Source organism: Columba livia, chromosome 3 (genome assembly GCF_036013475.1).
Source record: "Columba livia isolate bColLiv1 breed racing homer chromosome 3, bColLiv1.pat.W.v2, whole genome shotgun sequence".
Taxonomy (NCBI): domain Eukaryota; kingdom Metazoa; phylum Chordata; class Aves; order Columbiformes; family Columbidae; genus Columba; species Columba livia.
The window spans coordinates 49,557,959-49,584,695 of NC_088604.1; the positions used below are offsets into that span (position 1 = coordinate 49,557,959).

Genomic DNA, 26,737 nt, shown 5'->3' on the forward strand with positions numbered 1-26,737 from the left:
ACCTGGAGATGGGTGGCTGTGATGTTCAGGTCATTCAAGCGCTTTTGAGCTGCAACACCTGTAGAAATGCTCAGTAAAGTTGATTTGCTTTCATCGATAGCCAAAACTGCTAGTCGGATGTCATCTGTCAAATCCCAAATACATTTATCGCAACCTGATAAGAAAATAAGAGTGTCATTTTTCTTTAGTGTTTGTGTTAGTGAACAGCAAATATCTTAAATTCACTTTGTAGTGCTTTTGCCCCATGGTTTTCCCTCTCTTTGTCATTGATGGCTCCTGATGGATACCCATTTTTCACTTTCATCCTCCCACTTCCAAGGTCCCACAGGACAGTCATGATGCTTCCAGCTGGGCAGCACCAGATAGGACTATTCTGAGAGGCTGTTGCAGTGGCTCTGATCAGTGGGGAGTGAGAGAGGAGGTGTTTCCTGGATATTCTCTAGGACATCTGCATGTTTGTGGCCTGGAGAACAACAGATGTGGGTCAAAAAAAAAAAACAAACCAAAAAAATAAGTTAATTTTGTCAGAACCCAGAACTATGTATTTAAAATTTGCTGGTATGAGAATTAAGGATGTCCAGCAGATGAGCTCTTAGCTGCCTATTTGATTAGGAAGGCAGCTTCTAAAAAACTAGTTATAACATGTTTGAAATATGCTTGTGAAAAACTATATCCTGGTCCCTGCTGTGTTCTTGCAAAACCACATTGGTTTTAGCGACATTGGTGCCACCACTGAAAGCTGGATATTTAGGTGAATGTGAAACACAGATTCCTACAGAAACTTTTGCTTAGTATTGTGCACTCTGTATTCTTGATGACAGCATCTCCCTTATGTTTTCCTTTTGGTTGCACTTCCAGGCACACAACCCCTCTTCTTGGGAGTCAGTTTATGAAGCTATGTGTGCTACATGGTCTGCATTGTACCACAGACATAATTATACTAACATTTAAAAAAATTTCAGCAGTTACCAGTAGTTACAACATAGTGGTTCTGAAAACTCCCCAGGCTTACCATAGTTAGAATAAGGGAGCTGATAGTGGAAAAGCAACTGACTGATGGACGGATGTCAAACTGTCAACAGCGACAATTCATATTAGGTGCACAACTAGAAAACCAGAAATGATATGCAAGATGGCACAGATAAAGTTGTGGTGGCAGTTTTTAGGGCCAGAATATTATTTTGCAGGCAACGTATCTCGAAGTCTAGAGAAGTGGCCTTGGTGATACTTCCCTACTGCTCTGCTGTTTGTACATAAGCATTCAGTCTGTATCACAGAGTTGGACATATGCATGTGCTCAGTCAAGCAAGCGAGAACATGTTTAAATAGTCAGTGGGGCATCATGCATATTCACGTGTTTATATGTCCTGTGGGACCAAGGTCAAAGTGCTGAGCCCACTGAAGAACCTAGCTTTTAAGTTAGTATTTCTAAGCACGTAAATATAAGAGCAATATTAAATTTTGGTGTTGTCATGATAGTCTTCTTACTGATAGTTGGGCAGTCTGTGCCAGAAGAAACTTCAGGACTGTCTGCAAGGCATTCTCCCGTCTGGCTGTCACACATTCTCCCTCCACAGTTACATTCTGGGGGAAAAAGAAAGGATTTGTGAAAGAGGAATCTTCAAAATGTACAACTTGTCTTTCTGTTTCCAAGACTAGTGAAATAATTCTGCATGGGATTGTGTGTGGGTAGTCAAACCAAAATCGAGGGCTTCTTGGGCTGAATTTTGTTTCAGTTTGTGTATTCTTTACACTGCGGTCAAATTGGACCAGAAAATAAATGAGATGGGAAACAGAACCAGAAAGCCTGTGCTGAAGAGACTCGTTCAAAGCTTCCAGATGGTCACAAGCAGAAGCACCAAGGCCAGATTTGTCCAGCTGGCCATTGTGCTTTGCCATGTAGAGAGGACGATGTTTAGGAGATGGGCTAAGGAAGACAGTACACCTAAAGTTCATTATTAGTTACAAGCCCTGTGGAATTTATCAATGCTGTATCAGGCTGCCACTAAGTAAGCTTTCCAGCTATCAGGGATTGATAGTGAGCTCCAATTCCAACAGCAGCTTGAGCATATCAAAATGTAAATATGTCCTACCACTTAAAATGAAGAATAAATGAGGTTTTACATTTTTTAAACTTGAGTAAGCTACATATTAATTGCCATCGCACATGGCCTTTTAAAAAGTATAATTTTTAATCTAAAGTGTCTCTTTCAAGGTTTAATTGGCCTTTTAAAATCTATTATTTTAAGGATTAAAATATACTTGGAACACTTTGGTAGAATAACAGAAACTCAAGCAGAACATAAGAACAGCAGTGACTTATCTTGAATATGTGTTTCTCTTGTGATTCATGGTTTAAGCATAATATCATATAACAAAGTTATTTATTGCTGTTTCGTTGCAGCCCATTAATTGTTCTCTGTGATGTACCCTTGTATTTACATTCCATGTTGCACATTCAAGGAATTATCAGGGAATATGTGTAATAAAGCTTCCAAGTCAGCATGATGCACTAAGATTGGAATAATTCTGTGTAACTGAACCACTGTTAATAGAACTACTCAGTTTTTGTACTGTTGTGAGAGCAGAAATTGGTTATGAATTTTGTGGGGCAATTTATTTTGACTTCATGACAATTTATATGAACTGGGTGTCTCTCAGCTCTTTGATCTACAATTTTTTAATTTGTTGTTTCTTTTGTTAAGATGTGAAAGAAAAGTCTCAGTTGAAAGCAGAGAATTATCTTTACCTGTATCACAATATCTAAGCTGTCCCCAAAACAAGTGGCAAGATTTCAGTTACAAGATTAAAATTTGGATGAGACTGGTGCTCAAGAAAATCAAAGGTGCCTTCTTGTTTAAACGGATAGTTCTTAATTTGCTACACAAATACTTATAGTTAATTAACTTCAAAAGCAGTCCTGACAATTTTTCATCTACTTGTTTAGGAGGTACAACATTTTTAGTAGGGAATTAAGACTTTCCATGCTGCAAAGTCCCAGCATACAGTGAGATGCAAGAAGGTTGTAAGTTGCCTATGACATTACTAAGGCACTGAGGCCTGTAGCCCTGTACCTGGAGACCCAGGAGTACTTAAAATGTCTGGGTTAGGCGTGTGGTTTGGCTGTGTCTTACCTTCAGGTCAGCTAAGAGCTAGGAGTGATCCATCTACCTCACTTGTGTTCTGGTTCTTGAGGGAAGTACCCTGGCAAAGATGTTGGGAGGGAGCCCCAAGGTCCTTGCTCTGAGCATCTGCATTTTGCCTTTAGCAGTGGCAATTCCTCGGTGCTTTGAAAGAGCACATCTCCCAGAGACAAAACAGAGAGAAAGGACAGGAGGCCAAACTCCTATTTGGATCAAACTGCATGTAAATTAGGAGAATAGTTATATTAGAGGACATAAAACTCTGTGATGCATGTTTTGGTAAGGTTGTCTAGATGGCACTTTACCAGACTCTGAAAGTACAGTCATCTCTGGTGTGGAACTACAGTAAACGGCAATATTGCAAAGACACTTGGAAAATGCAGAATACATTATCAGCCAAAAATGTTGCAGAAACTGGGTGAGGATTTGGTCAGGACAGGAAGGACAACCCCGTTCCCAAAAAACCTGCTTTCAAGTCTTTAAGTGGCATCAGTCTCAGTGGACATGCTGGGCGATGTGTAGTGTGAGCAAACACGAAAGTGAAGTCTCTGTCCAAGGAAGCCTTATTCAAAACCAGATGCAGGACACAACAGTGTCTTCATTCATCCTACCCAGGTGTTTGAGATGTGTGGGTCTGGGGTTTGAGACTTTCTCATGGGCAATGGAAAAAGGACTAGTGGAGGACTTATACTTGATGATCCTTGTGGATCTCTTCCAACTGAAGACATTTTATAATTCTATGATTCGAGTGCCTGGAATGATTCAGCCAAACAACTATCCAAATTATTCTACCACCTCAGCAGCCAGGAGCATGCCCTGCCTCCCAGGGCCACAAGCGTCTGACAACTGATTCAGGCATCTCTGATCGCCGTGAGGTCATCCGTAGACTATGCCGTGCTACGTTTTGCTCGGCTCTACTGTACTAAACTATAGACAATACCTGTACAGTTTTTAGCAACTCTGGCATCCCCATAGTAACCCGGAGCACATCGTTCACACTTGAACCCAGTGGTGTTGCGCAGGCAGTTGCGGCACTGGCCAGTCACTTCATCACAGTCTTCAAAAATCAGGTTTGGGTCTGAGTTGCCACTGCAGTCACATTTTTTACAAGTGCTTCCAATTAGCAATGGGTTCCCATAGTAACCGGGGGCACACCTGAAAGGAAGAGCAAACCCAGTGATGATAAGCAATGACATTCCCATCTGCTGTACCATTTTTTTCTCTGGTCTTATTTGTGTCACCAGGAATTGATGATGGTCTGCAGTTGCTAATGGACAGAAGGAAAATTAGGAGCTGTATTCCTGCAGAGGCTGTTTGTGCTCTAATCTCAGTCTGCACAGTTATATGTTTTTCCTTCTTGAACATCTCTGGTGTCTCAATCACACCAGTCTGCATTACTTTTTTTGGTGTCTTTAGCACTAATTTTGTTTTTCCCCTCATCATTTTAAAATCTGTGACAGAATGACCTTGGCAGAGAGGCAGCTCTAGTGTCTATTTTGGTCTCTTTCAGCTTTGGATCTCACTAGCTATACTGTGTTATGTAGGAAACTGGGGTAAGAATCTGCATTTCATGGTGGTGAAATTCATAGGAAGCTCAGGCCTTATTTTCATAATAATGCATGTAACGAAGTACTGGCCAGAAAAGGTTTGTATAAATACTTCTGTGGTGTGGAAAAACAAAACAGGCACTGAAACAGTCTCCATTTTTCAGATTGTTTGATGTTAGCCTGCTGGCTGAAAGCAGAAGGTTGAGAGCAGCCCCAGAGGGGAGGGGATTTCTCTTGGTTTGCAGAGGGTGAGAGGCAGGTGGGTAACAAGAACTCCAGGAGAGGCCCAAAATGGTTCCAAGTTGCTTTTCATGTCTTGTCACATCTGGGAAGCATTTCTGTGGAAAACTTGCTACATCTTAAAATGTTGAAACTGTGGTGGTTTTTGAAAGTCTAGGCAAACCAGCAATACCTAACCTTCCTGTCTGACTGGTGACCCTGAGCTAAGGCAAAAGGTAACAGATCCAGTGTCATTTGGAAAGAGAGAGTTTCAGTTAAAGGACTTTCTGCTGTTAGCAGGGAATGTGCTTAATCCTACGAGCTAGAGGAACCTTTGCAAAACAATCAGTGAGGCGAACAGACCCAGCACCGGAGTGGACATGGAGAACCTCACAGGAGCAAATCCTTGAGCAAAAGCATCGCTGGAGGAGCTGGTGGCTGGAGCAGCACAGAGCAGCTGCTGACGGACTGGTGGGGTCAGCTGGCAGGACAGAGCAACCCACACCACTCCCTGTGTCACGATGGGGTGACAGGAGGGTCCATGACCCAGCAGCCTGGGGGACAGAGATGAGGGACTCATACCCCCAAACTGGGAATGAAGGATTACTGCAGGGAGGTTGATAACTAGCTGGCATGGCAACTGCTGATTGAAGAAATTGGAGGATTGAATAGTTGTTTCAGTGATTTAGGTAAGGAGCAGTTGTTGTATTTCACCCTGTTTTATCACCCTGTTGTCCTTGTCTTTTCTCCCATCCATAAAGTCCTGTTTTAAGACACTGTTTTTTATGCTGCTTGTGGGTGGGGAGGGTGAACTGTCAGGTGGTCTAATTTAATTTTCCGAGGTTCTGTCTGGAGACCTGAACTGAGGTCTGTTGTCTCCTAAAATCTGAACATAGTCAAATCCAGATTCTGCTTTGTCTGAACAATGCAAATGTGAGAGATCTGATAAGACCTTCCAGTTTTGATCTGTTTGATCTGTTCCTACACTTGCTATTTTTTTTTTTTAATAAAGAAAGTAATTTCCTCAGTGGTGCTTTGTTCATGTTCCAGTCCTGAACCCCCACAGTAAAAACACATAAAATTTTAAGCATCTTAATATAAACCACTTGGCTGCCTCAAATACTGCTTTTGCCAATGGCAAAGACACTTTTTGTCTCTTTGCAGCACTGCCAGGATATTTGGTACAGATGTTATCACGTGAGTGACCCAGATGTAAAGAATAAAAGTGCTACCTGGAGTTCCGTGCACTCCTCAAAGAACTGCGAATGCCACACGGAGCATAACGGTGAGATTTAGCTGACTTTGGTGGGGTCATTCTGCATTCCCATGGGAGTTAGAGCAGACAGTGATGGTTAATGCTACTATTTAGTCATACCAAAATTCTTGCTATAATTTTCTAATATTTCAGCCAATCTGAGAATGTAGTATTTTTCCAAATTTTAAAATTTCATTATGTTTATGAATTTTGAACAAGAAAAAAAACCCTTCGGGTTTAAAAAAAAAACAACAATAATTTTTTCTGAACTCTCAAAATCTTGCAGAGTTTCTTTTCAGTTTTCTGTAGTCAGGCATTTTCCAAATGGTCATCCATCTAAAGTGTCTTTTAGCCAGTATCTACCAAGGACTGTGTACTATTCCCATCAGGCCTGAAACTTTTGCCCTCTCATCAGGGTAAGGTGATTTTTTTTCTGAAATACAGCATTCAATTCACTCGCCAGAAACATGGTGGACAATTCTCACATCTTCACATATATATGTTGTAAGTGTTGCTTTTTATGGCCTTCTGACTCACTTTTATTAGCCATTTCTCCTCATCTGGAGTGGCTGTCTAAAACAAATATAAACTTTTAGAGCTAAAAATAAATGTCACCTTCACTTTCCCTTTCCCTTTGCCACTCAGTGCATCTCATAGGGCTGAACCGCACTTGGCCTCTACTGAATAGCTGGTAGCAGGTGAGTAGAGCAGAGACAGCTGCATTGAAATGTCCTGCTCCATCTCTCTGCTTTACAGCATGGAAAAGCAAAGGTCTGCAGTAAATGTCTTTTCCTCTGTTGTATTAATAAATGGCTCTTTGTTGCTAACAGAGAATATTTCCTCTCCTGTAATAAAGCTGCTAAGTTATCTTTGTTTCATTTTACAGCCATGTTTGCTTCCTGTAATTATTGGTGGGTAAGAAATTAACTTCCTCTTCCCTGGCAATGCCAAAAGAACCTTTTTCCTCTATTTACTTTGGACACTAAAGTACAATTTTTTCACTTATCTTTTTGGGCACTATCAAAACCTGGATTTCATTCGCAACCACCTTAATGCTTTATTGCTAGAGTCCAGGAGCAAAATGATTCATTCCTAGATTTCAAATTGGGCAGCTGGTTTTCCCAGTTCCTAGCAAAGGCCTCCATGATCTCACAACACCATTTGCTGGCAAACATAAACAGGATCGGTTTGTACCAAGCCTCTGGAGCAGCATAAGAAAGCCTCCCACACGAATGCCAGAGGAAATGTAGCAGATTTCCTCCTGGTCTGCTGCTGTGGGGATCCCACGGTCTGCCAATGGAGGAGTGTCCTGAGCACCCACCACTGCAGAGAGTTAGGAGGCAGGGTGGTGAGCAGGATGTAGCCTTCCCCTCCCTGGGCACAAGAGATGCTATTTGGGCTGCAGGGAGGGACAGGGACAATGCTCCTTCTTGTTCAGGATCCCCCAGTCCTCCTGCCAGCATGTTGATGGCACGATGGCTGCCAGAGGGAGCAGGGAGCAGTGGTGGTGCCCAGCAGCAGTGTATACATGGCAGGGACTTGCTTTTTAGCAAGTGGACAGGGACAAGCAATGCATTTCTTATTTGTCTTCAAAATGTTTTTCATCATTTCTGACACAAATGGGAGTAGAATCAGGAGCCTACCAGAAGGAAAGCCCCACTTGCCACTGCTTGCCACTTACCCCAGCAGTTAGTCTAGGACTTAACACGGCTACCAGGACAAGCTGGTTTCTTTCTGTAGCTTTTTCTAACCCATCTACGCAGCTTTGCCTTCCTTGAGACAGATGCACTGTGTCAGGCTGGGTAGTGGCTATTAGAAAACAAAGCCGATGCTATTTTCTGCTGTTACTGTGCATCTGCTATTAATTCCATAGGATTTGAATTGCCTGTAGGCTAGGTTGACATTTTAATAACCGTTAAGAAACCTCACTGACCTTTTAATTGTCTGCATTATCCTTTGTGTATAAATCTGACATTTTGGAAGAACAAAAGATTACAGCCATAGGCTTGGAAACAAGAGTTGGGCTTTTTCTCTTTTTAGTTTTTGTGCCATCTGTCTAAAGGTCTTTCACTATTGCTGTCACCATGTTAGTGATGCAGAGGTAATTTGCTGATGTTTTTGTATCATCTGTAAGGGCAAAAGCCTTCAATCTTTTTTCCGTCTTACCTGTTTCTTATTGATTTTTCTTTGCATTTCGAGCATCTCTTCTCTCCCTTCTTTGATAGTTAAATATCATGTGAAAGCAAGACTTGCCCATTAATGAGTGTGGACTGAAGCCTTAAATATTTCAGGGGCTTTAGGTAAAACCAAAATGAGGTATTCAGGAAGCCAGTATCTGAGACATCCTATACCCCTCGGTCATTGTGTTAGAGCTGTTTTAATTGGTTGGCTGCTTAAGGAGAATTTCTGAATTATGATCAGGCCTCTGACATTCATTGAAACATCATCATAGCAAGTAAGATGGTCTTTTGTGAAGTAGGAGAGTAAGTTATATTTCTGCTGTATAGCTCCATTTATTTGTGTACTTTTTATTTAGAAGATATTTACTGGAAATTGTTTATGGGTATAAGGGAAAGCTGAAAAGCAACAGTGGCCTATGGTTATTCGCTTCACTTTATTGAACTATGTCTGTGAAGTACATTTAAAATTTAACTAAAAAACCTGCCTCTGCTCATTAAGAATTTTACTAGATAATGCATTTTCTCCTTTGTCTTCGAAAAATTTATTTGTTAGAAACTTGCTTTATGTTTTAGAGTAGAGAATTGCAAGAAGCATCTGTGTGATGGTTATTTTTGACTTCAGATGCTGTTTCTGATTTCTGTTTAGTATTAGATTCGTAAATTGTTTTTCTTTTCGGAAAGATCACCACATGAAGGTACAAAAGGTGCAAGCACTTGATCAAAACGCATCAGATGTATGTGTCTGTCTTACCCTGACATATCTCCACAGTAACTTCTCAGGGCTTTTAGTAGGAAGTGGATGAGATTGTTTAACAGACATGATTCAACCTGGTGAAAACACATGCACAGGGTTCCCCCCCCATATGGGAAAATTCCCTCAAACACTTCTGGACTTCAATAGTGTTGACAAGTAAGTCATCGTATCAGTTTCTTACCTTTCACAATTGGGTCCTGCATAATTTTCCTTACAGACACAGCGCACGCTTCCACTTTTTCTGTAACAGGCGACTGCAAAGCTGGAATTTCATTAGAACAAATAGTTAGAATAGCAGGCAACAGCAAACACTTGGGAGTATTTCTTTATTACATTATTGGCATTTGCTGTCAGTGTGAGCTCTGGCTCTTGGTTGCTCATTTCTGAATAGGTATTCTTAAGCTCTGTATGTAATTCACATTATACCCCTTGTTTAGTCTTTTTAATTAGTGTAGAAAGCACTAGCTAGTGTGTAGCACTATGGAGCTATACAAATGCAGATACATATATAAGTTATTTTCTGCAAGTTTTGATACACACATTTTAGATAAGGGACTTAGGATAAATGTGTATGTCATGAGAATCTAATTGCTTCCTGTCTCTTAAAATAAGAGGTGAAATATTGCTCACAAATGACACTGCAGCGAGCATCTCAGGAATTTAGATTCTGGAATGGGTGCAGCAGTTTCCTGTGCAAATCCTACCGTTCTCCTCAAAGCCAGTCTGGAAATACCAAATGGTGACACCTGACCTCAGTGATGCCATCCTCATTTACAACAACTGAGGCTGCTCTACTGTCTCTCTGAGTAAGCTGGAAAGAGTCTTGTGTTTCTTCCAAGACCAACATGACAAGTAGTGATACTGTTTGCAGTAATGACTTAGGATGCAGTTTGCACTGCTGTAATTCTAGATCATGAATTCCTTTTCTTCTTATGTTCTCAGGATTTAACACATGTATAACTAAATATGAGACCCAAGGAACATCAGCAGACAGATGTGGAAAGTGCAAATTGTATACGCTTCAAACACAGTGATGGACATGGCTTAAATACATTTGCAGGAAAAAGACATACAGTCCTGAAGATGTTTCCAGTTAGTCTGCAGTACGTGTCAGGGAATTTCTGCCAGCACTGGAGCACAGCCAGGGTACCGAGTGGCAGCAGTTGGCAGATGAAGGTCCGTGGTTGCTAAAATGCAGGTCCTGAGTCATATGGTGCTGTGCAGCTGTGGCCAGGTTTTTGCACAGAGGACCAAAGACTCAGAGCAATAGGAAACAGCACAATCCGTGTGCTCCTTTTTCCAGGAACAAGCTGTATTCAAAGGTGACAAGCATTCCTGCATAATTTCAGTTCCCGCCAGCTGGTGAGACAACCAGGTTCAAGTAAATCTGCAACTGTTTCAAAATATTTCATATAACCAGAGAGAACAGAAAATTAGATTCTTGTCACAGAATTCCCAAATTAACTTCAGTAAAGCTTTTTTTTGAGAACATATAGAGAAAATCATGACCGTTTGGCAGCCTTCCTCTTCTTTTACAGAGGCTAATTCCTTCACATAGTTGAAAAAAACTCACTGTGGATATAAGTTATGAAATGAGACTGAAATCTTCCTGAGGTTTTATACTTTTTGTGATCTTTTAAGGGAAAAATGTCCATGAAATTCCACAGGTTTGAAAAGAGGTAACATCTGCTGGATTGTGAAGCAATCTCCCTCCTTTTTTTATTCCAAAGAAATGACATTATACTTCATGTGTAATGTCCAAAAGTTATTCCAAAAGTTCCCAGGATAGCAGATAAGAAGATAGTCTGGCCAGAAAATCTAGAAGTACACAGATGAATACTAAGAAAAAATGTGTATCTCTCTGATGAGTCTGTCAGTTTGCAGATTTGGACACTTTGTCTAGCTATTATAAATTTATTGGGTATTTCCAAAGTAAAACAGAGTACAAACCAGCATCTTCTGGATGTTCTTTATTTAAGGCCTTTAATGCTTCTCTGCTTTCTGGTAGTTACTGTTTTGCCTTAATATAAATGGAATAGGATTAAAGGAGGAGAAACAATTAAAAAAATGGAACGCTTGTTCTTTGAATTTAGTTATGCAATGCCAAATGTTGCTCAGTCGTTATTGTTTGTGTGTTCCAGCCTCAGCTGAAGGCTATTGCTATGGTCAGATCTCTCTCACGCAAGAAGCTGAACAGGCAATTCCTGGATATTATTTAAATAGGCATATAAGGCAAATTTGGATTGGATATCCCTTTAACTGTTGCCTTCAGGACTTTCCCGAGAGAAGACTGAAAAACTGAAGTGGATTTTTACTGATGCAGTTTTAAGGGGATAACATATCATAGAACATCGAACATCCTGAGATGGAAGGGGCCCACAAAGATTGTCAAGTCCAACTCCTGTATCACTGCTAATGCTTGGTCTTGGTTTTATGTCAGGCTTCAGAGTTTCTTTCTCAAAGGTATCTGGGAATTAGCTGAAGGGTGACAGCCTTCAGGTTCCTTGCAACTTTTGTTCTCTCTTCCAGAGCCAATGCTGCTGTCCTTCTGGGTTCAGGGCTTTCTTACCTCTGGTGGTCTGGAATGGGAGAGGCGTGTGTCCCTAGCAGAAGGGCTACAGAACATGTTGAGGTGGAAAACACTCTTTGGCCTCTGTGCCCATCTCCCATAGCACTGGCAGACACCGCCTGCATCTCAGGAGCTCAGGTCCCTGTTGGTCCCACCACACCAAGCTCTCCTGGACTGGCAGGGTGGCCGGGTCCCTGCTCTCAGGGGGGACACTGCCGCAGAGCCCGGTGGGCTGTAGGGCTGGGCAGGCAGCTGGGTGAATGCAGACCCAGCCATGCTCGGTCAAATCACTCTGTAGGGAGGACAGACTAGATCTTGCTTGACTAACTGTGCATAGCAGAGACTGGGTCTTGTGTGGTAGCACCTTGGGTGTGTGCAACCCAGGCTGTGGTTGAGAGAGCTGCTTCTTACACCAAAGTGCCTGCTCCGTGCCTGACAGGTTAAAAAACGCTTCACTTTCATTTGTAAAGGAAAAAGCACTGCTTCCAACTGTTATATTTCTATTTTTACACATTACAGATGCTACTGAAACTGGAGGAAGCAGTTTGCTTCATCTGTGAGCTCACTCATTCCTAAACCTTTTCACATGTGAGCAAAGCCAGGTTCTACTCCTGTCTCTGGAGGATTTTTCTGGAATGCAGGCAAAGCTGCAGTTTTTCAACAATAGTTGTTCTCCACCCAATGGCTCTCCTCTCATGTCTACAGCTCAATGAGAAAGCCAAGACATGATCTGTGGGAGTTTGGCTGGAGAGATTTTGCTCCATTGCCATTTTGAGTCTTTGCCACTGAGCAGCTGAACAAAATGTGGCTCATCCCACTTTAAGGTTGTTTGAGTAATCCTATAGCAACAGCAAACAAATACAGTGAGGAAATTCCCCTTTGCTGAGAAGCCCTGCTGAAAGTAAAATGGGAAACAACAAAAGGGGAGTAGGTATCTTGCTAAAAATAGTGTTATCCCATTGGCAAGTATTTACTAGCATCTCCTCTGTGCTCTATAGTGGAACTTGTATAGATGCTTCTGTTTTAGGGCAAGGACCTGAAGCAAGATGAAGCAGATAATTTCTTCCATCTGCATTACTGATGTATCACTAGGAGTTTCTAGCAGCCGGTCATGGTTTGTAATTATTTGTTTCTTCTGAAGGCACTAAGTGGGTAACAGCTGGAACTCTTTGGCTTGGTCTTGGTTTTCTTTCAGGCTTCAGAGTTTCTCACTCAAAGGTATCTGGCAATCAGCTGAAGGGCACTGTACCTGTCACAGCGTCCTCCAGCCCTTTGGTTTTAACTGTTCCTGTACTAACCAGATCCAGCTGCTGTTTCCTCAGGAGACTACCAGGATATGCTTTTTGTGGTTGGTTTTATCTTCCAGAGGTCATGGATTGATCTTTCTGTCTGTCTTAGCTACATATATCCCTAATGCCACTGTTCTTGGGAATTCGTCTTTAAGGGATTCTTAAAAGTGCCTAGACAGCTGAATAATCTCTCTCCTACGTAAAACAGGGTGAACTTGAATTTGGTCAAATATTTTCTTTTACCTCTTGGTAAGAACTGATATGAGCACTTAAGGATATTTTACACCTTCTAAATGAGATACTGTTTCCTGTGGTTATAAATGTGAGCAGCTGGTAGTCCTCATTTCCCCATGGCTGACAAGGGTAGCAGCCTTTTTCTCCTGCATCCAGGGAGGGATGCTGACCCCACCTTGGAAAGGTCCAAAGCCAGCCCAAATCAAAGAGAAGCAAGGACTGTACGTACTTGGCAAGCGCTGGCAGGGGGCAGGGGCAGGGCTGGCAGAACGTGGGCACTCCTCCGACAATGTCACCGATGAAGCCATCTGGACATTGCTCGCAGTGCTCTCCTGTTGTGTTTCTCTGGCAGTCCTTAAGTGGAAAAAGAGAGAGTAGTGAAAATTAAACAGAGGTGCTGTCTAATTCAGAAAGAAATCATTTAGCTGAAGGTCCGACCAAGCAGAATGTGTGCTGATGCCAGAAACTGACCCTTGAAGACATTGATAGATGAAGTCAAACCAGCTAGCATCACTACAAATAAAAATGCTATAAATGAATACACTGGCCAGCCAGCAAGTGTTGGCAAGGTGAGGTACAGGGCAAAACAGACATATGTGCCTGCCAGGTGCTGGAGCAGAAGCAGTACTGCCTGTCATCAGAGATGTCAGGGGTACTCAGGTGTAGCTGGCAGCTCTGTTTTGAATTGCATGGGCCAGGAGGAAAAATTCCCTTTTACTGAGACGGCAACAAGATGAAAAAATATCTGCTGGTAAATACTGTCAACAGATTTCAACCTAGATACAGGTTTCAGCCAGGCTGCTTCTTGGACTTGATGGCTAGAAAACAGCACTGGGGGAATCTGCAGGCAAATGGTGGCAAAAACATCAGAGACTGATGTTTTTCTCCTGAGATTAAAAGAGTTACAGCACAAAGGGTTGTGTTATCACCATGCGCAGGTGCTAGAAAATGACCATGGTGCCCTAAATCTCCAGTAGTCATTTAACCTCATCACAGAATTCACCATGCTGTCAGCAGCTGGCATTCCCGGGAATAGCAGGGAAGCTGGCTGTGGGATATCAGGGGGAACTCGCAGTGGGAGGGAGCTGCCCAGCATGGGGCAAGGGGCACCTTGGCCTCTGTGGTCTGAGCTGCTTCAGCATCACCAGCTTGGGGGTGGGCAAGCTCAGCTCACTGATTTTTAATCTGAGCCAGTCCCTACAGATTTGAAACTCAATTTCTATTCCAACCATGGTGTAGTCTTTGAAGAAAAGAGTACGAGGGGGGAGACAAATGTGATTAGGGAAGACATTTAATGAAAACAGTCAAGTTTTACTGGCACAGGCATTGCTAAATGAATTTCGTATGTGAGCACTGTAACTTTAGTGGCTGAACTTTGTCCTGGCAACACTGTTCTTTTCATAAATGTGTCGATATTATCAATCTACATTGAAAAGTGTCATTTTAGTAAATGACATCCACACTTGTGAAAGGACATCTGATTATTTTTAAGAAGTTTTCCTCATTTGAATCCCACTAAATCCCCTAGTTAGGACTCATCAGTTTAGCTTAGACCCTTTTTAATTCTGAAAGACTTTACTTGTCTTGCTGCATGTTTTATAGTAATATAGAACCCACTGCAGAGCAACTATTTATTTCTACAAGGCTGTAATTTGGCTAGAGAATACTACAGCAGGTAGCATACAATGAGGAAAGGAAAAAAAGTCAACTTATTTTTCCATGGATCTTTAAATAGATTAAACACAAATAGTTGTAGTGCTAAAGGTGTTTTTTTCATGGCAATATTTGCTGTACAGACTGTAGTATTTAGAATACAGAAAACCGGGTTATTTTAACTAAAAGGTTCTAAAATGTGAGAATGCAAAAAGCTTTACTAAGAGGAAAAGGAGTAGGAAAGAAACCTGGTGAGAGCAGAGAAATTGAGAGCACAGGAGGGCAGAGCGGCAGCAGCCACCAGGGAGATGTCCAGACCTCGTACTCCCTTCTGGTGAGAGTGCACTAACTGCAAGGAACATGGTGTGAGCCAGAAGGCACTGGAACGCTAGTAGATGCTTAAAAATAGTCTGCATTTTGTCGGGGATTGGCTCAAGGAGCACAGACATGAGTCCACCAAGCAACTGTACGAGCAGAGCCCATTTTAGTTGACATAAGTAGGCCTTAGTTAGCTTGTCTATTAGGCCGTGGGAAAGGGGGGAACGGAAAAGTACTAACTAAGGCAGGGTCAGGATATTTTTGAAGAGATAAGAGTCAGAAGAATGCGGGATGCGCATAGCTAGCTAAACCCAAGTAGGTGGAGTAAGTAAATGTGCTTAGCCTATTAGATAGAGACAAGTATGCATAATTATGGTATTTGGTATAAATGCACGCTATCTCAGGCAATAAAGTTGAAGTATGCTTTATCACTCATATTGGGTCGGCTGCATTTCTTCCTCCGTCCGCTCGGGTCTGGAACTCTGATGGGATTTCTCTCTGCAGCATTTGTCATTATTCGAAGAAGTGTTTTTACTGTACCACAAGAGAAAGGTGAGAGCGTTGGCTCTGAGCGCTCAAAGGAAAAGAGCAATTCTTTATCTGAAGTACTGGTGGAGGCCTCAGGTGGGCAGCATTCAGTCGTAGCCTTCATCACGGTCTTCTTTTTTGCTCTGAGCGATTCACTTCACCTCTCTTGTCCTCAGTTTGCCAAACAACACATGGGTATTATCAGAATAAATTCATTATTAGTTTCCAATGCTCAGATACTATTGTGATGAACAGAGCAGGGCAGCAGGGGAGCTGATGTTGCTCCTTAAATCTGCAGTGTTTTTCATCTTCTAAACCAAAAGGAAGTGCTAAAAGGCCCTTTTACCCCAAAGACCCTTTTAGCCGAGTGCTTGAGGCACTTTTGCAGTTTTTCTCTGGTTAGTGATTATGTAAAAGTGACTTTATCTTATTTCACAAGCTGGAACTCCTGTGGGTATTTCGAATAATATTTTTACATTGATAAAAAGTCTCCTTATATTTTGTGTTCCATTAGCTTGCATCTCCAATAGAACTGCTGACTGCAATAAGCCTGTGAGACATGTCTGAAGGCAGGGAGGACACCCACCCTGCAGCTCACGGGTGATTCTCAGTGCTGAGTAAAACCACTTTGCTAGTGAGAAAAGTGTTCCATTTCTGAGCAGGTCACTTCTGACAAAGAAGTAATGATGAGGAAAAAAAGTGGAATTCCTTTCATGGCAATTTTTGTGAAATTGGATTTAAAAAAAATGCTTTGCTGTAAGAGTTGCAAGCACTATTCTTGGTGCCGGCATTCATATATGCTTTAGAGTGAAAGGCATAATTTATGGTTCACGTCATAAATCAGACATGGTTGTTCACAACCTTCCCTGTCTTAGTGGTTTCTTCAAATGCATTTAAAAATTGCAGAAACATTTACTGATATAGGTGTCTACTTTTTCAAATGAAGAAATTCAGTATAAAGTTTTTGCTTTGTTATGCTTTGAAAAACAAGGAAGACTGAAATAGAAATCTGTAAAAAGTGTATCTTAGAACAACAAACACTGAAGGTTAGCGGAAAATTGCTGCCTGTCTTTGTACAGAACAGAGTGAGACATTGTAAAGGTCATGAAAACAGGTAAAACAATGCAGGTAGAAGTATTGCAACTGGGTTTTATAGTGCTCTGCTCTTTTTAAACTATGTTTCAAATTACAGGAAGTTAAAATTCTGAGTTCAATTCTTTCCATATGGGCATGCTAATACAACCTTTATTTTCATAAAGCAAAAGTCAAGGCAGAAGTGTCCCTTCCTCATGGATACAGCTTCAGAGGATGTAATCAAATGTAGTAGCAGCCAGGCTTCCAAGAGCTTCTATATGAGGACGCAGCATACGATAATTAATCCATCAGTACACCAGCAGCAGCTTGTCAGATGATGGAGTGGCTGGAGTGTATTTTCCTGTGTTAGAAAATGCCTTAGCTGGTTATACTACTCTGCTCTCACTGAGTGCCATCAATGAGGGTGAGCATTTCTACCTGTTCCTTACCGTAACTATCTATACTTTACACATACGAAAAGCATATGAAAAGGTGCTATGGGGGGTGACTTGGGACTGATTGTCAGTCCTCAGCTCCTGAACTCATCTGTCTGGAAGGTAAAGCTGGAAATGCTGTTCTGAGACCATAGAGCACTTCATGTGATGTATTTCTGCTCAGTAAATACACTTGTGCACAAATAATAATGAAAAGTTTGTTGATTTTTTTCAGGCACTTGTACTCGGACAAGTTTCCCAGCATGAGACAAACATGTTTTTCTGTAAAGGAATATAAGTGAAAATCTGAGAGATGAGAATCTGCCCCATCTTAATTTAGGAACCTGAACATAGGAGAGGAGAGCTCCTTCTAATGGTCTTTAAAGGCACTAGCTTCATTAGATTTACCATTTAGGCAGTTTTAGGGAAATTATTTCATTGGCTAACACTCAGTACAATTTAGACGGGCTGAACCTCCTCCATAGGAAACAGGTAGCAGACTGTTTTTTGGGTACTCCTTAAAGTTAGACATGACCTGCCACAGAGTGGTGCAGAGCACCTGGCTATGCCTGTAATACCAGATGGTATGGGCACACTCCAAGGGCAACCAAAAGTTCATACTCAGCCCTACCTCTGGTGAACTTAGTACAACAAAAAACCCCAAAGAATCCTAGGCTCTCAAGTATTACCTGTGAAATCTGCAAGTGTCCTCAAACCCTGGTTAGCAATTCCGAATATTAGTTTGCAGCTGAAAACACTCATTATTACAATTCAGCAGGAACTGTTTGTTTCATTTATTCCCTCCTTATTTCTTGTTCTTCTGACAGTCTTATAACAATTGTTAATGCAGAAAGATTGCACAAGGATAAATATAGGTAAAGAGAGGGAACTCTTCTACACTGACGTGCAATCTGTCTGTATTCATTGCTGAAACAGTGGATGTTGGCCTGAGGTATAATATTTGGATGTAGATTTAGACGACCAAATTTGGGATATGCCTTCATATCTGAGGTTACAGAACTTCATAGCATTGCCCATGCCAGCATGCCAGAACTCACTGCTGTCACAAAATAATAATAGTAAAAAGAGTACTTCAGCATAATGACTTGAAAGGGAGGAGATGTACATGTTTATCTTTTTCATCTTTGAGGTTTATTATTTCAAGCTTTCTCTCTCCAGCCACTGTGAGATACAGTGTTAGTTTTTAGAATTTCTTTTGGAAGGAGGAGATGAGGTACTAAAAAACCCACTAAGTACTGAGCAACTTTTAATAAACACAGCTGTCAATCTAAAAAAATGAGAATAGCAACAAAACTCCTTTCCTGATCCAGTTTGTGTCAATATACCCCCTCTATATAAAAGATTTTGTTTGTTGAAACTGTTCTGTAATAATGAGTGAAGTTGGAGCTGATGTCTTGCCAAAGCCACCTGGCCCTCTGTTTTCTCAAACCATAACTCATTTTAGCTAACTGTTGGAAATGTGACTGTGCAGGAGTGAGAGCAACTGCAGCTTTTCCTCGCAGTCTTGTCCTGACTTCCCACATGCCTCTTATACGGGCTACACAGGGAAGGGAAATAAAGAGGTTGAGTGTTGAGGTTACTGTTGCAAGTTTTTGATTGTAGAACAGTTAGGACAACAACTACTAAGTTAAAACATAGGTAAAAGGAAGGGGATTATCTACATCTGAGGCACTGAGACTTAATACTAATGCTTTAGGCAACTACAGGATACCAAAGCACTCTGGAGAAGAGCTGCTTTTTAGCACCAGACTGTTATATTTCTGGTTGGCTTTGCAAACACGTATCACCAAGGTCATTATAGGTCCATCTTTACAGAAAGAAACAGTGATCTGTAAGCTGCAAGGCTCTTTGTGAAGCCAGAAGTACAGGTGAAGGCAGAAGTACCTAATAAGCTGGAGAGTTTTGCTAGATCCCTGCTGCCTTTTGCTCATGCTTGATGGATGGTTGTAGATTCACTGGCGATTCTCCAGACCTGCCTTGGCAATCATGTGGAACATATCCTCCTGGGCAGAACTGCCAAATCCATTCTAACCTTTCCACTCAGCTGTAAACCCCAACGCTTAAACACAAATCACTTACATCACGATACACTCAATTGTAAAAAAAAAATCCATAAAAGACTGAAAGGATACCGGGGATTTTATCCTCCCCACTGCTGTGATCCTTTGGTATTTCTTGTTCCAAAAAGCAACAATTTATTTATTTATTTATTTTTCCGGTGCTCTTTGGATGCCTTATATACATACTGATCAAATATACAGTACTGAGATGATAACAAAACACTTAGAGATTTTTAGGTAGGAACTGACAAATTTACACTTCACCTTCTGCTATAATGCTCTCTCCAGATTTGCCACTCTGCTCTATTCATTTTCATGCGTTTATGAAGATCTAACCTCTCTTAATAGTAGAAACCTCAGAAAGGACATTGATAACTCAGTCCAACAAAAATTTTGTCTGGATATCCAATTTCATAATTTTTAAATCCTTTCAACCTTCCAATCCACTTAACTTCGTTCTTCTGGAGCCAGAGCCATAGTACATCTCAGCCAAACTCTTTCTCTAGTGCAGGCGAACAAATTTTTAACATGGTAAAGCCCTGCCCATTATATTACTTGTATATGGTATGAGAACTCATTGCTTCAGACAAGCTGTTTCACCTCCATATGCCACTCAGTTCAGAGTTGACCATCATGGCCACTGTGACATTCTTGTCAGCTGTCAAGTCATTTGAAGCCCACTCCCATTTCTGATTTTTCAAATGTTGAACTGTCAATAGAAATGCTATAAAGAAATAGCTCAGCTACAGTTTGCTGGTGGGGTAGGGTCTGAGGGGTGGTGAAGGAGGCATAAACATTCCCTTCATATCTTCATAACTTATTAGCAGCAAAACCCAATGAGCTTTATGCAGAAGAAATGCACATCACTGTCTGCAGACTGCCACTGCCGGCTGTTACGGTTTTACTCAGTTAACATCACATATATGCGTGCTTCCAAAATCAAAAGCTAGAAGGTCCTGTGAGTGATTTCCTTAGCTAGGACTGAGAAAATTACATTAAAACTCTGAAGTCTAAAATAATTACAAAGAATTGGTGTTTCTTCCTCTACTAGCCTTACATGCATCACCAGACAATGTCTTTGAAATGAAGCATTGTTTGCCATCTCTTTTGTATTATGTCATAAATGAAGCTTACATTGTGCTGGCTGCTCTTCTAACACTTGGGTGATTTCCTATACCAACAAAACGGATTGAGTGTCTCTTCAGTTTTAACTACAGGACCACATGATTGATCTCGGCACCTGGTTTATGTGGATGTCTATGCAAGAAAGGCTCTGTCTGCAATAATTTCTTCTGTCTTGTTAGCTAATGAGATTGACGATTTGTTGATTATGTCCTTCAATAGGCTTTCAAAGACTTGTGGATTTGATATACACTCTATGAATAAGCTGACAGTAGTTTTGAAACAGAACCCTAAGATGGATACTCACGTCAGCCGAAATTAAAGATGTGCATACTTTAAGGTATTGTTAATAGGGGTTTAATTTTATTTGATTTCAAATTCAGGGCAGGGGCCAATGAAAATTTCATTAATTTGTATGCTGTGGGAACTACATTTTCCAAATTGATTTGGGAGATTTGCATAATATTATGGTCTTAGAGCGTTGTACGGAGTCTGACCGTTATATTTCAGCACTTTTGAAGTACTTTTTCATTTTCATACTACCTCATTCATTTATTCAGTTCTTATAGCTTAGTTACTATTGAAACTATTATCTAACTACTGAACACAGTGTTATTATTATTTTCATGTTATTTTCCATCATTGATAGCAGTGTAAACTTTGAAAATGATTTTTTTTTCATGTTTAAATCATTCCGTTGTGTAAATAAACATGCAGCCATAGAAACTTTTAACTTTGGGGAACATCGGTTCTTCTAAAGAACTCCCCTCCATATGGGTGTGTACTCCTTTCTGCCCCAGCCTCGGGCCCAGCAGGCTTTGGCCAGATCTGCTCCTGTGTGTCTCCAGAATAGTCCTTAGGGAAGGCTGCTTTGTCCCCTGTTTCTAATACAAATAACATTATCAGCCCTCAAGTCTCCTTTTCCCAAATTACTTGCATTTATTCATCTAACATGCTTCTTCCTGCTGTAATTCAAGTTATATTTTGATTTCTCTAATTGTTTCTTCTGCAAGGCTTTCTCAGTCACATTTTGCAGTTTACTGATTTCATCAGGCTTCCAATCTTTCCTGGAAATTTCCATGCGCTCAGGAAAGTTGCATTACTGCAGTTCCCATGGGCATCTCTGGTTCTGTTTTATGCTATCAAAGCTTCAAAACCCTTTTTCTTTCTGTTGTTTCCCTCTTCTCTTTCACTCTTATTTCACTTAAGCCTTTTCACTCTTCCTCTTTATTCAGACGTAAATGACCTGAGCTTAATGGCTTCTTAAATCATTCAGATAAGCCATCAAATGGTTTGTTTGAACTCAAGTAATAAACTAGAGTTTAGCTCTTCCATTTGTTCTTTACTACCTGAATGATTCTGAGAGTTTAGCATCCCAGAGAAACACCAGTCAGGAATGAACATAAAATTTCAGATTATTTTCTACTGATACAGTAATGTGTTTTTTTTTTTTTTTTAAACTTTCTTTTTGCCCAAACCCGAGACATTGGAGACATTGGCCTTATTTTTGTAGAAGACAGGAAACAAGTCTTCTGCTGTGTTTGCAAACTAAGGATATAAGCACTTCACTACTTCATATACTCCAAAAACTCTCTGGTCACCAGTCACCAGAAGCAGACATTTGTCAAGCTCTCTGTTTTGTTCCCAGGTCTTCCATTGCACGCTTCCTCTTTGGCATCATTGTGAGTTGACAGTAAGGGGACAATCATCCCATGAGCAAAAGTCTTGTGCATGTGATGCAGAAGAGCTGGGAATGCCTGTCAGGGTAGAACCACTTCTAAAATTGAATATTAAACCACTAAGCCATTATGTGTTCTGCAGAAACCAGCCAATCCTAAGCACACTACAGTGGCGAAGCCATGACAACTGTCACATGTACTGTCTTCCTCCCACAGGAATAAAAACGGTGGGAAATATGCCATGGAGCATGGCTCTGTGTATTTGTATAACTGAAAATAACTTGATAGAGGCTGCGGCGATGCAAAGTATGAGAATTTTATCAGGCCATTTTATGAAGAGACAAACTGAGGGCAAAGATTTATGACTTGTCAAATGTAACACATGGCAGAGCAAGGAGCTCTGGGCTCTACTCCTGCTTGCAAGGCTGTAAAGAGTACACTTGTGCCTAGCTCCTGCTATGTGCTTCAAATAAATTACACTGTTAACTTCCACCTTTTTTTTTTTTTTTTTTAGTGTATTACTGCTCTGATTGCCCACTAGTAATTAGGTTTAATTTTACTGGACTGATTTTTGCTCCGGAGCTACAAGTGATCAACTGCTAATACTAAGTCACAGCTTTCTGTATGAGCTGATACAGAGTGAGACCAAACATGTGGGAAATTGTAATGCTACCTCAGAGTTCAACACACTTTTCCCTTGGTGTATTATTTCAACCTCCTCATGTTGTTCCTTCACAGCAGGAGGCTGCCATGAAGCAGAATTGGTATGAATAACACATGTGCATACACTCACAGGGGTCACTCACCATTGTAAATTGTTTACATGATATACAGCACTGTATTCATAAAGGGGAGAATGAAATGTGTTTGAATTTATACATTTTTCTCCAGGGGTATACAAAACTCTTTCCATATTTCTGATGGACTAAGAATTTTATCCAGCATACTGACTCTCACAAATACTGCACACAGGAAGTGTTCTGAATCTGCAGAGATTATTTAAGTAAGTGAGAATGAAATTTGGCCAGGATAATCTTATTAATGTATTGATCTTGGCCATACTTAAAATTGCCCTTCAGCAAGAAGCTCTTGTGGTACTGCTTTTGGTGTGTATTGAAATTGAGCACTGGTGTTAATAGAAGAGTCAGACCATAGTTTCTTGGGTTTGCCTGGAAAATACTTCCTTCACATCAAGCCTCATGCAAGAGCGAAAGAAGGTGAAAGGGTTCATGTTATCAAAAAAAAAAAAAAAAAAAATAGTACTGTTATTCCGTGAGGTATCAACAGAGAAGACAGGAATTCCTTACCACACAGGTTCCAGATCCATCAAGACATCTGTTTGCGTTACCATTGCAGTTGCAAGGAGAGCATTTTCCTGAGCTGGTACGGTAAAATCCTTCTTGGCATCTCTGCAATGAAAAAATAAAAATAAAGTATTTCCTATGCATAAGTATTCAGAGAGTTAGGTTTGGCCGAGAGGCAGGGCAAAGAAAGAATTACAACCATCAGGTCTCCCCAGAGCATACTGCAGAGCCCCATCATCACAGACCACACACGTGCTGCTCAACTCAAGTCTGTTCTTTCACTCTCTGCACTAGTGCTGCTTTTTTGCCTTACAGTGTTTAAGCTGTCAGCATTCCTGCCTGTGTCTGGCTCCTGGTCAGCAATGGGTGCCTGCCTGTGGGTGAGGAGCTGGCAGATGCTTATGACGTTTTGTAGTGGAAGATGATTTAACTAGAAATTATGGTCCTCATTCAGAAAAGAAGGGGTATTTATAGGAAAATAATAACTTTTACTTAAAAAATAAAATCTTTAGAAAGTTTACATTAAAGCTTTGATGAGCTTTGGGTGAAGAGCCTAGAGGAGACAGAAACATATCTACAAAGATCAATGCTGTTTTGAATGAAGGCTGGCTGGCTGCTGTGAGGCCTGCCAAAGTAGGGCTGTCTGTCTGTCTGTCTGAAGCTGGCAATATGTGCCAGTGATAACCTGTTATCATTCCAGGGAGTAACCAGTCCCTGGGAGGTACAACCATTCTTCAATCATTCTTCAGGTGACATAACAAATAAAGGGGTAAAGACTGCATGAAAGATAAAACTTCCTTGTTTCTTAAATATGTGGCTGTGCCTGCTGTATATAATTTAGTACTTTTGGTAACTTACCAAAGTTTATCAAAATTAAACAGAAGGTTGTCAAAATCTAAACCACCTTCTTTTAAATACTAGTTAGAGCAATAATATAAGGAATCAGAAACACAAACAAAACTATTAATATGTGTCTCTAAGACTGGAAAATAAAATAAAATAAAATAAAATAGCATAGCTTTTGTTTTATGTACTGTGTGTAAATTCTTGTTCTTCATTAAGGAACTTCTACCTCATTATGCAAAGCTGGTGATATGCAGAGGTTGACCTCAGGAGCAACCTCTGTTACTCAGACAGCACCTGCTCAACCTGAGCAGCCTCTCTGTGTCACATGTATTTTGTTAGATCCATGCAGACTCATGAATTTTTGGATCCTAAATCTCTTACCCTTGCTTAACTTTTGCAATGTTGTTGTTGCAGAGCTGCAGGAATTATTTACCACACACTGTTTCTGCTGGCATTTACAAACATCATCCCTGAGGTAACTGTCAGGGCCTGAGAAATCCCAGGCTCTCCTGGAATATTTTTTGTGCTGCCTCTACAGCACTTTGTGTATTCTCTGGCTCTTGAGGTCACCTATCCTTGCAAAAGGTGGGAAAAGTGAGAAGATCAAGAGAATCAGAAGGGTATGATCATTTTTCCATTTGTATGAGCTATGAGTCTTCTTATTAGATTGTGCTGATCTAGTTAGGATTATATTTGCTTTGTATCCCCCTATCCTCATTTTCCTGGGTTGCCCTGAAATAAAGGATTATTTCTTTTCTGCACTCTGCCAACCATTTCTTTTCATGCCCACTGTAAGTTATGACATGAACAGCAGGTCTACAACATCAAATGGAACACCGCACAGTAATACCTCCACTAGGTGTAAAAACTAGCCTGTGAGTAATATTGCCAAATGGCTCTGCTGGTGGCTGTGGCTAATTAACCCCTGCACAGTGCTATGGCCATATTGCATCTGGGACTTGAACTTGTACATCTGCAGGATGCTGAAGTTATAGCTGTGGAGCACTTGTAGCAAGAGCCAGCAGTCCTGAGATCCATCTGCATGTTAACTTCCATTCTCAAGGGTGGGTGGATACTTCTATCCAGCCAGATAAGCTGCTTGTTTAGAAAATAATGTGTCTTATGAGATGACTAACAGCAAGCTTTAAAAATGAGGTTTACAAATGAATCATTAATCCAATCTTATCCCAGAGAGCTCTGAGAAGCTGAGATGAACATAAATGGAAAACTTGGTTGCCTTTACCATTCTTACACAGAGTATTTTATTTGGTTTGCTTTGGAAACACTTTCTTACATAATAGCTCCTAGGAGGAAAGGCCTTCATATCATAGCCACTTTGGGACAGCAGAACTACTATCTATTTGTGCTGCTTGTTTCTTTCACTTGTTTAGTCTCAACACAGAGCTGCAGGACTCGCTCCCACCAGACTGAGGATTTCAGCTGAATGATTACGCCACACACTGTGGAAGGCAGATAGTTAGTTTTTAAATTGAAAACAGATTCTTATCCCAGCATCTGTCTTGGCAATACTTCTATCCACCCATATAGATCTAAGGCATGTTACATTCTCTGATGCCCCTCAACTGGTGGGTGGTCCTAGCTGGTCCGTTTGTGTCTGCCCAAAAGCTTTCTTGGTTCTGCAGGTCTAAGCAGAATCATTTTTTACTTATGATAGTGAATACGAGCAATGGAAATATTTGAGTGCATATAAAGGCATCTATGCACATCCGTCGGTCAGCCATAAAGATCAATTCCTTCATACTTTAACTAAGGGAATGCTTGCATTGCAGCTGTGAGTGGGCTTTCATCTAGTCCACTCACCCACAGTAACAACTCAGGTGCAGTTCAGTGCAACCTCACTGGTTCCAGCTGTACAGCCAGGATTGTACAGTCTTTGCTGAATCCACTGAGAACAAGTTACCTCCTATTCTGAGCAGATACACTTCCCAGTTCCTCAAGACATCTGCCTCAGTTTTGGCTGCCTCTGCTGTTCTCGCTATCAGAGCCTCTCTTGCAAATGAGGTGCAGGGTCCTAAGTCACCTGGGTATTCACTGGCAACATTTTTTCCCCACATTATTCAAATCATCACAAAAACTTGGAATGTGCTGATGCTTACCATTTTAATACAGTATTTTAAACCATGGGTTGGATCTATTTAAACCAGAAATGAGGTATTGACAATCAGTGCTATGAGGGAAGTGGGAATGAGGGGAAAATGGGATCCAGATTTTCTCTTTTGGGTTCAGGAGTTTTCTCAGGCATTCTCAATTATTCTGTTATATTTTTGTTGCTCCTTGCCCTACTAGTGATAATGGAGTGATTGGTTAGTTGTTCCAGGGTGTGAGCCAACATCATGTTTATAAAAAGAAGTGTCAGAGTGTTGAGTTAATTGAGGGATTCAAAAGGCCGAATATTCTGGGAGTACAAAATAATTGCACACAAAGCACAAACAGGTCTAGAACAAAATGGAAATAGCCTCCCTGAAAAATTGTTATGTGGGCAATTGA

The 26,737-nt window shown here is 41.0% G+C and overlaps 1 protein-coding gene across 1 annotated transcript in view; it reads right to left on the reverse strand.

Moving 5' to 3' along the window:
• The window catches only part of LAMA4 (laminin subunit alpha 4), a 98,116-nt gene that overhangs the window by 50,673 nt on the left and 20,706 nt on the right, over window positions 1-26,737 (reverse strand). The window contains exons 2-7 of the mRNA XM_005510268.3: window positions 23,387-23,488; window positions 13,420-13,544; window positions 9,280-9,360; window positions 4,084-4,298; window positions 1,489-1,584; window positions 3-154 (exon numbers count right to left, since the gene is read on the reverse strand). Coding sequence (XP_005510325.2) covers window positions 3-154; window positions 1,489-1,584; window positions 4,084-4,298; window positions 9,280-9,360; window positions 13,420-13,544; window positions 23,387-23,488 — 771 coding nt within the window. The remainder of the gene's footprint in view (window positions 1-2; window positions 155-1,488; window positions 1,585-4,083; window positions 4,299-9,279; window positions 9,361-13,419; window positions 13,545-23,386; window positions 23,489-26,737) is intronic.